This window comes from Phocoena phocoena, chromosome 20 (assembly GCF_963924675.1).
Source record: "Phocoena phocoena chromosome 20, mPhoPho1.1, whole genome shotgun sequence".
NCBI classification, from domain to species: domain Eukaryota; kingdom Metazoa; phylum Chordata; class Mammalia; order Artiodactyla; family Phocoenidae; genus Phocoena; species Phocoena phocoena.
In genome coordinates this window covers 13,774,514-13,792,821 of record NC_089238.1, presented here as the reverse complement: position 1 = coordinate 13,792,821, position 18,308 = coordinate 13,774,514, and the positions used below count along the sequence as shown (strand labels likewise).

The 18,308-nt window shown below is 51.8% G+C and overlaps 1 protein-coding gene across 1 annotated transcript in view; it reads left to right on the top strand.

The window, feature by feature from the left end:
* Positions 1-7,115: 7,115 nt before the first annotated feature.
* Positions 7,116-18,308, top strand: part of SIPA1L3 (signal induced proliferation associated 1 like 3) — a 94,863-nt gene continuing 83,670 nt past the window's right edge. Inside the window, exons 1-2 of the mRNA XM_065898587.1 lie at positions 7,116-8,637; positions 12,496-12,626. Of these exons, the coding sequence (XP_065754659.1) occupies positions 7,116-8,637; positions 12,496-12,626 (1,653 nt within the window). The remainder of the gene's footprint in view (positions 8,638-12,495; positions 12,627-18,308) is intronic.

Here is an 18,308-nt window from a genome sequence, read left to right as displayed (position 1 = left end):
TATTTATTTATTCATTTTTGTCCGCATTGGGTCTTAGTTGGGGCATGCAAGATCTTCCTTGTGGCATGCGGGCTCTTCATTGTGGCGCGTGGGCTTCTGTCTAGTTGTGGCAGGCGGGCTCCAGAGTGTGTGGGCTCTGTGGTTGAGGCACGCGGGCTCTTTAGTTGAGGCACGTGGGCTCAGTAGTTGCGGCGCGTGGGCTTAGTTGCCCCGCGGCATGTGGGATTTTAGTTCCCCAACCAGGGATCGAACCCATGTCCCCTGCATTGGAAGGCGGATTCTTAACCCTGGACCACCAGGGAGGTCTCTACTTACGTATATTGATGCAGGTACCACCAAAGGGAAATGCAGAGAGCTCAGGTTGGGGATTGAACTGGTTGGTGAGAAACGAAGCTTAGTTGGAGGAAGTGTCATTTGTCCTGAGTCTTGAGAAAGAATTACCTAGGTAAAGGAAGGCGAGCAGGAATGGCATGTACAAAGGTCCTGAGACAGCAGGGAAGATGGGTGTGAGGGGAACTGAAAGAGGGACATTGTGGCCTGGGCTCCAAGAGCAAGGGGAAGAGGAAAGGGAGCCTGGAGGACTGAGAGGAAGGTTTTGAATTTTTTTGTGTGGAAAAGGGCCCTTAGGAGCACGGGAACAGAAGCAGAGACACCAGTGAGGCTGTGGTGTAGTGAACCGGTGAAAGTCACAGCAGCTCAGACCAGAGGGCTGGTGGGAGAGAAAGATGGATTCGGATATGCTGTGGGGAGAGTCAACAGGACGTGGGGAGGTGAATTGGACGTGTGGAGTGAGGGAGAGGAAGTGTGAAGGATGACATGGACGTTTCCAGTTTGAGCCCTTGGGTGGAAGTAAGTGCCTTTTGCTGAGATGCAGAGGAAGCAGATGGCCAGTTGCATTCCTGTTCTGACAGATATTCTGGTGTACCACCCTGTTGACATCTCTTGTCTTGATTTGGCCAATAAAATGTAGTTTGCAGAAGTGACACGTGTCATTCCTGAGCAGGAACTTTAAGGGCCATTGCGTGGTTCAACCATGTCTTTTCCCTCTGAGATTGGCAGGGTCTCAGGTGAAGGGCTACGCCCTCAACTGGGAACAAAGCTGACATGAGCGGGGCCCTTGGCCAACCCATGATGGACATGCAGTATGAACAAGAAACAAACCCTTGTTGTGTAAGCCTCTGAGCACTTGGGGTCCTTTGTTAGTGTAATGTAGCTCAGCCCGTCCTGACTGTCCTGAGAAGGGGCAAGTTTTGTGGTTGGGAGAGGTCAAGAGTCAGGCTGGGAATGTTCAGTCTGCAGTGCATATGAGATACAGACGTGGTGGTGTCAAGTAAGCAGGTAAGTAGCTGAGTTTGGAACTCAGAAGAGCAGTTGTATCTGGAGATAATTTATTGTGTGTCACCACTGAAGAAAATGAGAATCGCGAGGTGCAGGAGTCTGCCTGTGATCACTGGGAGGGCTGGTGCTTGAGCTCAGGACTGCCTCCCTTCAGGAATGAAGCAGCTGGGGTCAGTCCCAACTCTGCCACCTCATAGTCATATAGTCTGGGACACATTCCTTCCTTCCTGTTTCCTCGTGTGTAAGCTGGAGATAATAATGATATCTACCTCATGGAGCTGCTGTGAGGGTTAAGAGAAATAACAAATGTCGGGTGCTTAGACAAGGACCTGGACCACAGAAGGGTCACACGTGGTAGCTGTTGTTACAGACGTTGTTTTGTTGTTGTTTTGCCATGTAACTAAAATGTCCAGAGGTGGGAAGTGGAATCGGGTTGGCTTCAGGTCCAGGCTTGACGTAGAGACTCAAATGATGACTCCAGCCCCCAGATTGTCTGTAACTCTCAGCCCCTTTCACAGATGGGTCTCCCCTCGTGGTCACAAGATGGCTACAGTGATTCCATCTTTCACATCCTCTCCAGCTCGGGATAAAAGGGAAAAGCACAGTCTTCAGCCCCAGCATTTCTAGCAAAGACATCACTAGGTCTCTGGTTCTGATTGGGTTGTGTGATTTGTTCCTGACCTTGAGAAGAAGCCCTCCTCTAGCCCATTGGGTAGAGGTCAGAGCGGGCAGGTTCTCAAAGGGAAATCTGGGCTGTTGTTGGAAAAAGGAGTCACGGAGGCTAGGGGAGCAAACTACAAATGTCTAACACTGGAAGGCTTGTGTTTTTCCCTTTTCCTCTGCTCTGTGAGGTTCCGGCAGATATTGTGACCCCACAGAGCAGGGCCCTTCAGAGCCAGGACACTGGGGCCATGGTGCTGGCCTGTCCGCCTGCTGTTCTAGCCTCCAGGCTTTGGGGGCCTGATAAGGAAGCATCCTCTTAGCTCAGAGTTCCCCAGCTTCTTTACAAATGACAGTCTGGGAGCTCTTACACAGATACACCATTAGTTGCCCGCTCTTCTAACAGACCCTGACGTTTTCTGGGAACCAGTGTGGCCAGCCCCAGGGATGAGTCCTCAGTGGCCCATGGGCAATCAGGATGATCATAGACTCTGGCTGGCTTCACCAGCTTCTCTGGCAACTGGAGTGGCCATAAGGGACCACATCCTGGCCAATGAGACATAAAAGAATGTCTGTGGAGGGAGGGGCAATGTTCTGGCAATGTTCTCCTTCCTGATTAGGGTCAGATCGGTAAGAACACTCTTACATCATCCCTTTCTTTACCCCTCGCCAGTAATTCAGTGAGAGGCATGGCTGTGGCTGCCAGCTTGTGACCACGGGGCCACAAGCCAAAGATGTAAGCCAGCAGCACACTGCGGGACGGCAGTGGGGGAGAAAGAGAAAACGCCTGACATCATTTCCCTGTACCAAGCGTGGAGCTGCCATATCTGGCCTCCTTGTTACATGAGATAATGAAATGTCTTCATTGCCCAAGACACCATTGGGCGGTATCGTTACTTGCAGCCAAATGCCTCCCACCTGACTCACCCACTGTCGCTTGCTTCTCATTGTGCCACTGCCTTGGCCCCATTTGTTCCCCTCCACCATCCACAGCTGCCTTCTTTGCACACAGCACCGTGTCTTAGTCAAGGTCCTCAGATGCTGGCAGCAAAAGCCTTGCTTGACAGTCTTGGGCAGAGGCAGATTTATCAGTGGCTTAACAGAATCAACAGGAGGCCAGAGGAGCAATTGTAGAAAACAGGCAGGAGCCAAGCAACACTGGAAGAAAGGAACGCCAGGGCCCCTAGCAAGTGACATGTAGGAAAAGTCAGATCCACATCCCCCGCTACTGTAGGACACCCTCCAGCCTTTTATGCTCTGCTGAGGTCCTGTGCCCACCCCTGGCTGTGCTTCTGTAATTGCGGGGAAGAACTCCTGCCAAAGATATGCGAAGCAGGGACCATGAGGTAGATGGTATTATCCCCATTTTACGGATTGAAATTGAGTCACAGTTTCAGTAACCAGTCCATGGCACACCAGGATCTGAACCCAGGCAGTCTGGCTCTCATAACAAGAGGTTCCCCATCAGGAAGATCAGAGTGCTTTTAGGAAGAGGGAGTTCGACAGAGACAGCTAGAAAGGGACCAGTGTGCACCGGTCCCTGAATCCCAGAGAGGCTGTGGGTATCATACACTCAGTCTGTGAACGTCACAAAGAGACTCACCTGCACCTGCTCGGGGAAGGGATTTGTGCAGAGACCGGGGCCTCAAGAACATCTGTGTGTTTTCATAGAAGGGAGCAAAGCGAATTGGGGGTTTCCGACTGAGCTGAAACAAAATGCCATCAGCAAAGCCCATCTGTCAGAGGTGTTTGCACAAGCAAGTCAGGGTCGCATCGGGGCCACTGCGTTTCCCAGCCAGCCCAAACATGACCTCAAAGGACTAATCCTCTGATCTCTGCCAGGGTGACCCAAGGGCACAGCTGGGCTGCCAAGCGGCGCCAACAGTGCCCTCATCTCGTCGGGATACCCCAGCCTGGCCTGGGATCCAGGGCCCAGCAGAGTTTGGGGCTGCCCTCAGGCCCTCATCTCTGGTGAAGCTGAAGACCAGTCACCGAAAGTCACAAACCAGCAGCCCCTGCTCAAATCAGGCCCACATACTTACTTTGTTGGCCCTCATTGTGGTGTGTGTTGGTAATTCATCTGTTGACCGAGAATACATGTAAGTAATGCAAATGGTAGCCAGTGGTGTGCGATGAAAAGTAAGGCTCCTTTCTGCCCCTTCTTCCAAAACAGATCCTGGGGATACACAGTAGCTCACATTCTTTTTTTTTCTTTTTTTTTTAACATCTTTATTGGGGTATAATTGCTTTACAATGGTGTGTTAGTTTCTGCTGTATAACAAAGTGAATCAGTTATACAAGCTCACATTCTTATGGGGGGAGGGAGGCCAGGAATAAATCAGAGACATAAGTGATTATAAGTACTAAAGAAAATAAACGAAGCAGGGATGGGGCTGGGAGTGGAGAGGAAAGATACCCAGTTTCCCTCCCCAGGGGCAACCACCATGAGCAGTTTCTTGAAGCTCCTTTTAGAGGTCATCTCTGCATGTTAGTTTGTTGCTGTCGTAGCTGTTGTTTTTGTTTCTCAGGTTGGGAGATGTTGCATACAGTTCTAGATTTCTGGTTTCTCTTGAAAAATCCCATGATCAGGCATCCACATGCCTGCAAGGCTTGGTTGCAGAAGCTGAGGCCCAGCTGCCTCTTCAGAGGACGCCTCTGCTGTCCAGGTCCCCACGGCTTCACCTGGCCTCCATCTCCCCTAACCAGCCCAACCCTGGGTACTCTCCACTTTCCTGCCCCTTCTCTGCCACCTCCCCTGTATGCCTCCCTGTGGTACCTTCAGGAATGCTCATGGGGAACCAGGAAGAGGGCGCTTTGTGCCCCAGCCCCACCTCTCCCCTCACCTGGTTCTCACTTTCTCAGAGGCTATAGGCTCCCCTTCTTTTTTGCTCCATGAATCTGCTTCATGCTTCCCCGGCGGTGGCTCTCTGCCAGCTAACTCCATACCTCTAGGCATGAGTTGTGAAATGCCTCCTACACGTGTACGCGTGCACGTACACACACACACACTCATACCCATGCTCACACAGGAGGCCTTCCACTTACTCAGAAAGCACCAACACTCACTGATTCACATGAGTCAGTCACATCACTCACAATGGCCATGTCCAGTTCCACATTCCAAGGGAAAGTAATTGTTAGTCACCTTGAGTCAGATGCCCAGGCCGACCCAGCACTCTGCTGCCCCGAATAAAATCAGTACTGTTGGCAGGAGACAGAGGCACAGCTGCTGGAACAAGCAGCAGGTTCTGCCGCAGGCCATGATCTACTTTCCCCTTCCTTCCCCACTGAGGGTTTCATCTTCCAGAAGCTCAGGGTAGAGACAAAGGGAAGTGATCCTGCAGAGTACTTTATGTTGCCGGGCAGAAGAAGAATGAACTCCCTTCCCCAGAGGTCCACAAGTCAGGATGCACTAAACACATCAGGTCAGGTGGAGGCTGTCTGTTCGCTCATTCATACACTTGTGAACAAGTGTCCTGGACACTATTCCAGGAGCTGGGGCTACATCAGTGAACAACACAGATAGCCCTGCCATTCTGGAACTGATAATTTAGTGATGGAGATAACCAGTAAATAGCAAACTAATTTCAATTAGTGGTAATCTCTAAGGAAAAAGAAGAAAGCAGAGTGACAGAGAAAGGCTCCTAGAGTGGTTTGGGAAGGCTTCATTAAAGAATGAATATCAAGTTAGGGAACCAGCCTGGTAAAGGACCAAGGAAGGGATACCCACATATCCTGGATGGGGCCTGATAATGTCAGAAGAACAGAAAAGGCGGCCAGTGTGATGGGAGAGGCACATCCCTTAGTTGGGGCTGGGGAGAGGCAACAGGGAGACTGGCCAGTCCTGTGGGGCTCATGAGCCAGCGGAAGGAATTTGGATTTTATTCTAATGCAGTAAGAAGCCACTGGGACCTGTCAGCAAAGAAGCAATAGGAGCTGATCTGCCAGCTCTCACAGTATCAATATTTATTAATCACATAGATTTCTAGAGACATTCCCTCCCCCAAATCCACCAGTGCTCATGGTGACTCCTCCATCTTTTTCACTTCCTTTCTGGCGGGGTGGCTGGTCAGGTGGACTACAAAACAGATGGACAACCGTGCAGCCTCTGTGTACAACCACCAGTAGACAGGACTCATGGGGGGCAGAGGAACATGTGCAATGACACCACAGGGAACAGCCAGCCAGATCCTGAAAGTGAGAAGCGCCACAGGACAAGTGACCTCATTCCTTCCATAAGTAAATAGCATCAAGATGGGGGAGGGGGGGTTGTAGCGTAGTGGAGACTTAAGAAATATATATGCCAAAGCAGGGTACAGATCTTGTTTGGATCCTGATTTGAACAAGTCAACTTTCAAAAGACATCTTTGAGACAATGAGGGGAAATATAATGCAGTTGGGGGTATTACATGACATTAAAGAATTCTTATTTATCTAGATGGGTATGATAAAGGTATCGTGGTTACTTTTTTTTTTTTGAAGGCCTTATATGCTAGAGATACAAGCTAAATTATTTATAGGCAAAATGGCCTGATGTCTGAGATTTATTCTAAAATATTGTGCCAAAAACAAAGTGGAGGAGTAGGGGCACAGATGAAACAGGAATGGCAAATAGTTAATAGTGTTGAAGCTGGTGGGGTGGCTTATCATGTCCTTCTCTCTGCTTTGGGGTATGTTTGAAATTTTCCATAATAAAACGGTTTTTGTGGTTGGTTTGTTTTTAAATGAGTAAAGCTGTCAAAAACAAAAGGTCATTCTCTGGGAGCAGTATAACATCACATCTCACCTTTGCCTTTTCTCCCTTTTCAGCATGGCAGGGAAGGCACCCCTGCAGCCTGCCAGCCCTCGCGCACACCTGCTGCTTGCTCGGCCCTGCTGAGCCACTCAGTCTGGAGGCCCCGGGACAGCACCTGCCTCGTGAGGTTGTCCTGGCTCAGTTGTCCACAGCGATGGTGGAGAACTGGACTCCACAGGCTCACAACCTTCCCGAAAGGCTTCAGGGGCCAGAATCCTTCATCCTGGGACTGGTGGCCCTGAACAATGGCTGAGGGCCAGGGGACCCCATAAAGTTAGTCTATAGCTTTCAGGGGCCAGTAGCACTCCAGTGCCCGTGGACTATGGCCACCTATCGGCCCATTCCCAACGATGGTGTGGACCTGGCCGTCAGCTGTGGGACCAGGGCAGCCGATGTCCTCCCCGGCTCGCACACAGGGGACTACGCTCCCATGGGATTCTGGGTCCAGAACGGCAGCATGCCCCAGCCTGTGGGTGAGAGCGCGGCCAGTGCCACCACCCGCCCCAGTCCCACCACCCCCGCGGTGCCCAAGATGGGCGTGCGGGCAAGAGTGGCCGACTGGCCACCCAAGCGGGAGGCTCTGAGAGAACAGAACAACCCCAGCCCCTCACAGGACACAGATGGCACAAAGGCCACAAAGGTGGCCCATTCCATGAGAAGCGTACAGAACGGACAGACCCCCACCAGCACCCCGGCTTCCTCAGGGTCCAAAGCCTTCCACCGACTCTCCAGGAGAAGGTCTAAGGATGTGGAGTTCCAGGACGGGTGGCCCCGGTCCCCCGGCAGGGCCTTCCTCCCGCTGCGGCACCGCAGCAGCAGCGAGATCACCCTCAGCGAGTGCGACCTGGAGGACGCGGCGGAGCCCCGGGGCGCCCGGCACACGGGGGCGCTGCCGCTGTTCCGCGAGTATGGGAGCACGTCCTCCATCGACGTGCAGGGCGTGCCCGAGCAGAGCTTCTTCGACATCCTCAATGAGTTCCGCAGCGAGCAGCCCGAGGCCCGGGGTGCCCCGAGCCTCACTGAGCTCCTGCGGGCCGATCCCGGCCGACACGTCGCGGGGGGTGGCAGTGGAGCCAAGGGGGACGCCCGCAACGGGCAGCCCGCCAAGGACGGCCTGTTGCCACTGCAGCCCATGAAGGAGAAGGAGAAGGCCCGGAAGAAGTCCACGCGGGGCCTGGGCGGTGGGGATGCGGTGGACTCGTCCATCTTCCGGAAGCTGCGGAGCAGTAAAGCCGATGGCGAAGCGGCCCGGTGCCCCGGGGAGGCCGAGGACGGCCGGAGCCCCCCGGAGGCCAGCAGGCCGTGGGTCTGCCAGAAGAGCTTCGCCCATTTCGACGTGCAGAGTATGCTGTTCGACCTCAACGAGGCGGCCGCCAACCGGGCGTCCACGGCCCAGCGGCGGAACACGACCACCGGGGCCTCGGCCGCCTCGGCCATGGCATCCCTCACGGTGTCGCGGGCCCACAGCCTCGGCGGCCTGGACCCCGCCTTCACCAGCACGGAGGACTTGAACTGCAAGGAGAACCTGGAGCAGGACCTCGGCGACGACAACAGCAACGACCTGCTGCTCAGCTGCCCGCACTTCCGCAACGAGATCGGCGGTGAGTGCGAGCGCAACGTGAGCTTCTCCCGGGCGGCCGCGGGCTCCACGGGCAGCAGCGGTGGGGGCGGCGGAGAGGGCCGCCCTCCGGAGCCCGCCCTGAGCGCCTACCGCACCAACGCCAGCATCTCGGTGCTGGAGGTGCCCAAGGAACAGCAGAGGACGCAGAGTCGCCCACGGCAGTACAGCATCGAGCACGTGGACCTGGGCGCCCGCTACTACCAGGACTACTTCGTGGGCAAAGGTGAGGTGGGGGCTGACAGGTGGGCAGCACCTGGTCTCTGAGACTGTCACTGCTCATTCATTCGCTGCCAGGCCCTTCCCTGGGCACCGAGGGTGCAGAAGGACACAAGAACTCCCTCAGAGAGGGGCTGTGAGGATGCAGGGAGTCCAGCCTCATGACACATGGGTAGCACTTTAAAACCTTGAGCTACATGAAACAGTAGATATGCATTAACTTAGCAAATATGTGCTTGGGTCAGCTATGTGCCAGGGCACTTTCTAGAGCTGGGGGATACAGTATTGACCAGCTTGAAACAAAAACCTTGTCTTCCTAGTGTCTTAGTGGGGTAAGACAAACAATAAAACTAGATAAAGATGTAAACTATCTAAGGTGTGGTGAGTGGTAAGTGTGGTGGAGAAAAGTAAAGCAGGGAAGAGGGAAACAGTGTCAGTGCTGGGAGTTGCATTTTCAGTAGGGAATGGTCAGGGAGGGCCTCCTAGTGAGTGCCCTTTGAGTACTGAGGTGAAGGAGGTGAGGGAGGGAGGCTTGTGGAGATTGAGGACAGTGTTCCTGACACGGGAAACAAGTGCAATAGTCCTGGAACACTGGAGGAATAGGATGGAGGCCAGTGTTGCTGGGACAGAGTGACTGAGGGAGAGTGGAAGGAGCTGAGACAGGTGACAGGGGCAGATCATGTGGGACTTTGTGAGCCACAGTGAGGACTCTCACTTTTACCTTGAGTGAGATGGGGCCGCAGGGAAGTTCTAAGCAGGAGAGGGCCTTGATCTGACTCAGGTATTCTCAGCCTCCCTCTAGAGAACAGGCTGTGGGGGCAGGGGGAGCTGGGAGACCGAGGAGGAGGCTGCTGCAATGGTCCAGGCAGGAGGTGATGATAGGGAGGTCTAGGGGAGCCTAGGAGGGGGGAAGAAGCTGGCAGGTTCTGGATTCCCTTTGACGGCGGAGCTGTTGATGTTTGGAGGGTGTTAACACAGGCATCACACATGGTTAAGTTCATTAGTGATGAGGCAATCCTAGGAGGCAGCAAAGCATAGTGCGGAGACCACAAACCCAGGCAGCCTCGGGGACCAGTTAGGAGACAATAGAGGGAAGCAAACCAGGTAGGGGCTGCACAAAGGGCAGCTCCTGCTCAGCTCCAGCTCACTGTTGTCATCAGGAAGTATAGACAAGCTCAGTGTTGCCAGCCTTTCCAATTTTTCTAGATTCTCCTGAAATTCAGATTTTTTTAGTATGGATTCTCCTATATCAATTCAGAATTGAATTGATATAGTAACAGGCTTAAAACAACATAGAAGTTTATTTGTCTCACATAAAGAAGTCTGGAGATGTGTAGCCCAGGACTGGTATGGTTACTCCTCAGAAACAGTGGAATGCCAGCCTTAGTGCATGGCCTCTGAGCCCTCAGGGTGGTCTCCTGGTCCAAGATGGCTGCTGGAGTTCCAGCCATCCCATCCATGTTTCCAGGCAAAGAAAAGGAGGAAAGGATTCGGGCAAAATGTCAAGTCAGCACCCCTACCTTTTTTTTTTTTTTTCAAGTCAGCCCCTTGTAAAGAACATTTTCAGAAGTCCCAGCCAACTGCTTCTGGTTATTGGCCACACCTGTCTGCAAGGCAGGCTGGGAAATGTTAGTTTTTAGGTAGACATAACCCCTCTCTTTTCTTCCTCCAAGAACAGAGGGTTTCTCTTAAAATGAAAGAAGGGAAGAATAGGTAATGGATAGGCAGCCAGTAGTCCACAGCAACTAGTTAAAAAAAATTTTTAAAGCAGTATCCTAGTCAAATACAACAAATGTCAACTAGATCGTCCAGAGTACAGTCTCTGGAGGTCCACCAGTGTTGGAGTCCGACAGCCCTGCGTTTGGGCTGTCTTTTTCATAGCTTATTAGCTACGTGACACATTTTACCCCTTGGACTCCATGTCCTCATGTGAGGAACAGAGATGATTGTAGCAGCATCACACGCCCAGAAACAAAATGACACAGAGACTGAAAATTAAGGGATGAATAAAGAAGTTCAGACAGTCACTAACCAAGAGAAAACTGGTGAGGTGGCATCAGTATCACACAAAATAGATTTCAAGACTAAAAGCTTTGTTAGAAGAACCAAAAGGGCCATTTCTTATTGACCTTTTAAAAATTTACCAAGAAACTGTAATAGTTGTGAACCTTTGTATACCTGGCAACCTGTTTGAGGGGTATATAAATAAAAAACTAATACAGCGACAGGGAGACGTGAACACATCCACAACCCATGGGAGAAGTTGACAGGGTCGCTCTTTGAAATTGACGAATCTAGTAGCCAGAAAGTAAGGCTGAGAGGATTTGAAACCTGGTTTTGCATTTATATTATATTAATTTTCTACCTAACCAACAGAGAACACGTTCTTTTCAACTTGCACGTAGGAGTACCTACACGGAAGGACTGTGGTTAGGATCAAATAAGATTGTACATCAAAACAGTTCTTCATCAGGCAGATAGTGAGTACTTATCATGGAGCATTAAAAAGAAGCTTTTCTTTAAAAAAATGATTTCTTTGTAGCCCTGGAAACTCATAAATAAGTTAGTCATTGGTCAGTGTTTATCGATTGCCTATTCTAGGCTAAGACCGCAAGGTACTGGGTATGCATTGGCGGAAAACAAAACAGATCCTGCAGCTGTTTCAGGAATGAACTGATATCTGTGGAGCACACTTATTCTGTTCTCTGACCAGCTGGGGAGATTGTTTAAGCCACTGCAGGTGCTGTTCTTATTGGGACCATTAATTAACACACATTTGAGCCTTAGATAAGCCTTTGATTCACCAAGAGCATCTTATGAGAATAGGAACCAACATTTAAATGTTGAGAGCGCTGGGGTGGGAAGGAGTTTCTGGCAGTGCGTAGCTGCTGACTTCATGGACTTAAGACAGACTGCTGGTAGGCATCTACCACAAGCAGGAGATACTTGGGTTATATATCAGTTAGAACTGTTTGCCTGGAAGGATTATAAGACAGCAGCATGTTTTTTTAAAAAGGGGAGACAGCTGTCATTTTGGGGAGAGAACAGGAGACTTCCTCCATGACTTGGTAAAGTCTCTGTCACCATAAGGAGAAAGAGAGTAGTGTTTAAGTTTCCTACGTCTATAGAAATATGGTTAGATAAAGGTGACGCTTGGGGACTGGAATCATGGTCCTTTTCTGTGACAAACATCATGCCCTGGGGGTAGTACTAGCCAACACATCTCATGTGCTTACTCTGTGCCCGGCCCTGTGCTGAGTGCTCCATGCTTATTAACCTATTTAGTCCTTACAAGCGGCTGAGAGAGGGGTCCATCCTTCCTGACACCGTTGTACAGATGAGAATGCCATCAAGCGACTTGGGCCACACATCTAATGAGTCCAGGGCCCGATTTCAGCCGGGCAAAAGCCTCTCTAGACTAGAATCTAACCACTTCACGAGGGCTAATTGGCAGCTAAGCTACTGAACATTTGCAAATATGGGATAATCACAGTGAAGCTAGGTTTATGACATGGCACGCGCTGCACTAAGCGTTTTTGGTTCGTAGCCTCGTTTCACTCTCACATCGGCTCTATGAATCATGGGTAGCGTGAGGGCCCCCCATTTCCCAGATGAGAGCGCTGAGACTCAGGAAATTTCTGTGGGGTATAGGAAGGTGGGCTTTAACCTCTTAACGGTCTCTGCATTGAGTGTGATCGTGACCAGCCGTGAGGTTTGTGTGACCAGGATCCCAAGAGCCTGCACAAGAGCTCTTTACGGGTTGCACAAGAGCCTTCCCCGGCTGTCCTCTCAGCAGGCCCGCCGTGGGACGTCACCCCTCCTTCCCAGAGAGCTGACTCTGAGCTCACCTGCTCTTCCCTCTCAGAGCATGCCAATTACTTTGGCGTGGACGAGAAGCTGGGACCAGTGGCCGTGAGCATCAAGCGGGAGAAGCTGGAGGACCACAAGGACCACGGGCCTCAGTACCAGTACAGGATCATCTTCCGGACCCGCGAGGTAGGTCCCGTTGCTATTGTTATTATTACATAAATCACAGCCACTCACATCTACGAGCCCTTACTCTGTGCCAGGTTCTGTGGGTAAGTGCTTCCCCTGTTTCAACTCATAATCCTTCCAACAGCCTCAGGAGAACAATCCTGTCAGTCTCCCCATTTTACAGAAGGGAAGACTGAGACTCAGAAACATGTCTGAAATCAGTGACTAAGTGGCCAGGATTGGAATCCAGTGTGTCTGACTGCAGAGCCCAAGATTCTGACATTTGCAAAAGATTAACTGTGATGAGTATAAAAAATAAAGGGAGAGATATAGGGGATTCTTTCAGGATTGTGAGATGCCCTGCAGAGTGGAAAGGAGAACTAAGGCAGCAAGTCTCGGGCAGGGCAGGAATTGGGGAATCTCAGCAGCAGGCACTGCCGTTGATGTTGATCAGCTCAAAACAGGCCCAGCCTGCCTACTTTCATTCAGAATAGAGGATCCCGTTGTCGTGGCTTGGTCAGAGGTCTTCCCTTGGAATAAATGTCAGCTGTGGCTAGGGAACAAGGCCTATTGGGGGCACCCTGCTCGATTAGGACTCTTAAGTTGTAAGTGGCAGAAATCTACTTCTATCTGGTTTAAGCCAGAAGTAGAACTCATTGGTTTATATAACTGCAGATCCAGGGGTAGGAATGGCTTCAGGCATAGCTGGACCCAGGCACTCAAATGATGTCACCAGAACTCTGCCTCCTTATCTCTCCTGCTCAGCTGGCTCTGCTGCTTTTTGCATTGTGAATGTCATCCTCTCCTGCTACCAACAAGCTCTCTCCATGTCATGGGAAAATGGGGACCGGCTGCTCAAATCTTTTCCATCTTTATACTTTCTCCTCCACGTTCTTATCTGCTGAATCTCTGGGAAGGACTCTGATTGGCTCTGCTTGGATCACAAGCCTGGGCCAGTCACTGTTCTCAGGGATGATAGAGGACTCTGTCTAGATCTAGGACATGTGCTCCACCCTGGGTCCAGGGGCCGGGCTGGGCACTGTGATCGACAGCTCTGTCAGAGCCACCCACAGGTGGTGGTAGGGGGGCGGTTCCTTAGCAAAAGGTGGGGAGCTAGGCCAGTAGAAATGATAGAGACTTCCAAAAGACCTCCGAGGAAGACCTTTTCAGAAAAGGAGCAATCATCAGCTGGGCAGGCCCCCCAAATGGATCTCCCTCACCCCTGCATCACCCCATCCCCCTTGGGCCTGGGCTTTTGCACAGACATGGGAGCCCAACAGGCAGGCACTGCCAGGGAGTTTGGATGTGGGGCCGGCCGATCCTGGACCTCATCCAGGCCGGCAGATGCTGCACCAAGGGCCGTAGCCGCATCCCCTCGCGAAGACCTTCCCGCTGAGGGGGAATGAGATGACACAGATGGCAGCGTAGGGGAGGCAGCCCCAAAAACTTTGTGCCCCAGATCACAGGTGGTCACCGGCCCCTGAGTCTCCCCAGCACCCTCCTCCTTCCCTCTCCTCACCTTTCTGGCCGGATGAACACCAGGGCAGAATGTGAGGTGACAGCTCACACTGTATCCAAGTGTTGTATGACATGTGGGGAGCTGCCAGGTGAAATGATAACAGCCATCATATACTAATCAATAATATTACAGCTGCTGTTACATTGCAGATTTATTCAACACTGTGTGTCAGGCATTTTCTACACCGATTATGTATATTCACTCACTTTGCTGTGGTTCCTATTCAGTAGGTTGGAAACTGGCTTGGTGCCATTCCTGGCTCGTTCCTGCTTCCGTTCACTTCCCACGCCCAGCGCCCACACACTAGCCTCTGATCCACCCCAGGCTGGGCACAGGGCCTTCGCAGCTCAGGGGCACAGGCCTGGGGTTCATCCACTCCACGGAGATTCACTCAGCACCACCACCGGCCAACACTGTGCTGGACGCTGAGGAAACAGTGTAAATAAGGCAGCAGAGATGCTCATGGGACTGCATTTTTGCTGGGGAGGCAGACAATACGTAGATACTCTTGTAAATTATACTACGTGGTACATGATGACAAGGTGGAAAGTAAAGCAAGGAGAGAGATAAGTGCAGGGGTGGTAAGATTTTTAGACAGGATTGTCAAGGGAGGTGTCACTCGGAAGGGAACATTTGAGTAAAAGACCTGAAGAAGATGAGAGGAGCCATGTGGACATCTGGAAGAGTGTTCCAGACCCAGGGAACATACAGTGCAAAGGTCCTGAGGCAGGACCAGGTCTGGCACGGTCACTCAGCAGCTGTGAAACCTTGGGCACGTGGCTTCTTCTCTCAGAGCCTCTGTTTCCCCCATGGGAATCCCACTCTCACAGGACCATAGTGTGGGCTTGGTGAGGTTGCCCATATAAAATAGGCAGTGCTGGGCCTGGCACTTGGGGAGAGCCCAGTGAGGATAGCCGTTGGGAGAGGTCTCAGTTTCCTGTCCCCTTGTCACATTCAGTCAGCCCTGTTGACTTTTGGCCCACCGTGAGGTTCATGGCCACAAGCAGGCCTTTCTCTGCCCCTCGCACACATGCAGGCCACACGTGTACTCAGTCCTGGCCCCAGCCCCTTGCAGAGCCGCCTGTTGGGCACTAAGGCCTGAGGACCTCGTCATCCTGTCATCTGGAGGTAGGGGCAGTGGCCAACAAGGTTTGCCTTGCCCCTTTCTAAGGCCCTTCCTGCCATGGAGGCAGAGAGTCACATAACCCAAAAGTAGTAATGACAGTAGTAATAAGAATAGCTAACACTTTTAGCACATATTCCTGCCAGGCACTCTTCCGAGTGTTTTATATGCATTGACCCTTCAGATTCTCTCAGTAGTCCCATGATGTGGGTCCCATTCCCCCCATTCTACAGATGAGGACTCTTGAGGCCTAGGGCTGTCACTCGTGAGGGTCCCCCAGTGGCAGAGCCAGGATATGAACCCAGACTGCCTGTGTCCCCAGCCCGTGCTCTTAACCACTCACCACTCCCTGTGGGGCTGAGTTTGTATTCTGGCTCTGGGAACAGACAGCTTGGGGTTTGGTTGGGCTCTGCCACTCACCAGCCTTGTGAGCTTAGGCAGATGGCTTTACCCCTGGATGCCTCAGTTTCTTCATCTGTAAAGTAGACTTCGTACCGTTTGTTCCTTGTGTCCTGGAAAGGCGGGAAGGTTCTCCTGGACCGGCACGCACGAGGTGGTATAGCACAAGGCTGCAGGGTGGTGAGTGCTCTGAGTGGCAGATACTGTGATGACGCTGCTGTCGTGTTGTCACTGTTTCCCGAAAGGTCAGAGGGCCTTTCTGGGGAGTGAAGGTTCAGCTTATGGTCAGAGTTCTGCCCTTCTCCTGTCGACACACACATCTCGGGCTCCGGTTAACCAAGGCATGGGGGCCAGAGCGAAGGGCCCAGGCTGTTTTCCAAGCCAGCCGGCTGGCCTGCCCCAGATGGCCGCCCCCGGCCGCCAAGCAGACCGAGTGGGCTCACATCTCCCAGCAGATGGAATGGGAGTGTTGGCAGCTCTGAGCCTCCCGCTGGGGCGGGAACAGACTGGAGCTGGGCTTCAGGACCACACGCCGAAACATCAGCCCCACCCACCCTGAGCCTGGACAGGACAAACTCCAGGCCAGGGCTGCCCTGTCCTGAGCCCCTGGCCGGCAGAACACAAGGAATGCCAACTAGCCGGGGATTCTTTGGCCCAGCAGGCTCGGTGGGTTCCCTTTGGCCCCAGATATGAGTTTTTGACAAGCCTTAGTTTTGTGAGGGTTAGAGGTTTAGATTTTTTTTTTCTTTCTTTATTGAAAAAGTAACAGTCACTCATTAAGAATTTAAACAGTATATATGTATACAAAGCAGAAAAGGAAGAATCTTGTATTAAGCGTAAAAAGCAAGTGTAGTAGCGAACCTCATTTGGGACCTCACTTGTGTTCAGTAGGCACCGATGATGGTGTGATGTAATCTCCAAAGCATACTGTTAAGTGGGGGGAGAAACAAACTGTAGCTTCCTATTAAGGTTAACTTTTCTTTAAATTTTTAACTACACATATGGCTTTGTGTAAAAACATCCGACGTGTGTAATGTGATAATGGCTAACACATACATTGAGTGCTCGCTGTATGCCAGATACAGTGGTGGAAAAGCACCGTACATGGATTATCTTCTTGAATCTTTATAACCCTTTGTGACAGGCACCGTTATTCCCCATTTTATAGATAAGGGAAGAGGCACAGAGAAATTCAGCAGCTTGCCCAGAAGTCACACAGCTAGAGAAGGGGGAGAGCTGGGATTTGAACCGAGGCAGACTGACTCCCAAGTGACCTCCCAGGAAGAGCTCTTGGAGGGTGGACGCAGCACAGGGGAAGGCAGGGATGCATCTGAGTCGGTAGCTGGTGGAGAACAACCTGTGCCGATGGGAACCTCCTTGCTGATGTGGCCCTGAATCCCTTTCACAGCTCAGTGAGATGATGCCAGATGTCATCAAGGGTCAGAGCACACAGGGTCTCGCAGCCTGAGCAGCGAGTGTAGTTTTATTTGGTTTTGTTTTAAGGCAAGGGTTTTTTTTTTTTTTTAATTTTTCTTTTGGCCATGTCGGGTTTTAGTTGCAGCACGCGGGATGTTCGTTGAGGCATGCAGGATCTTTCAATGCGACGTGCGGGCTTTTCTCTTCTCTAGTTGTGTGTGGGTTCTAGGGCACATGGGCTCTGTAGTTGTGGCGCACAGGCTCCAGAGCACGTGGGCTCTGTAGTTTGCGGCAGGCGGGCTCTCTGGTTGAGGCATGCAAGCTCAGTAGTTGTGGCATGTGGGCTTAGTTGCCCCGTGGCATGTGGGATCTTAGTTCCCTGACCAGGGATCGAACCCACGTCCCCTGCATTGTAAGGTGGATTCTTTACCACTGGACCACCAGGGAAGTCCTGCGAGTGTAGATTTTATTGGGAGAGAGATGGAACGCTGTCGGCAGGTTCTGCACAGAGGAGAGACACCATCTGACTCAAGCTGCTGCGGGAAGAATGGACCGGCGTGGGGTGGTGGCGGGGCAGGTGCAAGGAGACCGGGAAAAGGCTGCTGTCACAGTCCAGGTAGGACATGATGGTGGACAGGACCAGGTGGAGAGCAGAGGTGGCCACACGTTGCAGCCTGCCAGTGCCCTACTTATTATCGCCAGCAGAGAAGGAAAAGCTGGGAGCTTTTCAAGTAGTGGCTTTTGGTCAAGTCTTCAGAGCCAAAAATGTGACGGTAGGCCACCTGTCTCGAGTGTTGGAAGAGGATGAGGATTTCTGGTCCACGCTGTCTCTTGGCCCCAGCAGAGGGCACTGTGGGGCAGTGTCAGCAGGATAGAAAGGCGCTGATCCCGTTGGTGCATTCATCGAAGTTCACAATCCCAGGGCCACCCAGATTGGCAGGGCAGAGCATCCACATCACAGTTTTTTGTGATGTATTTCAAGAGTATCCAGCTTATCCTAAGAGAGGTTTGTTTATTAATTCCCAAAGCCAGAACTGGGAACTCCCAGCCATGAGATCATTCGTTCCTAACACGCATGCCTCTTGCCCAGGTCCTGTTCGGCAGGGTTAGGCCGTCTGCTTAGAGGCAGTGTCGTGACACGTCATTTTTGCCACCTCTTGCATCTGTTGACTTTTCGGGGTGAGCGTGTTTTTCCAGTTAACGCTGATCCTCCCTAGTCTTTAAACCATAGCCCCAAGTGTATTTT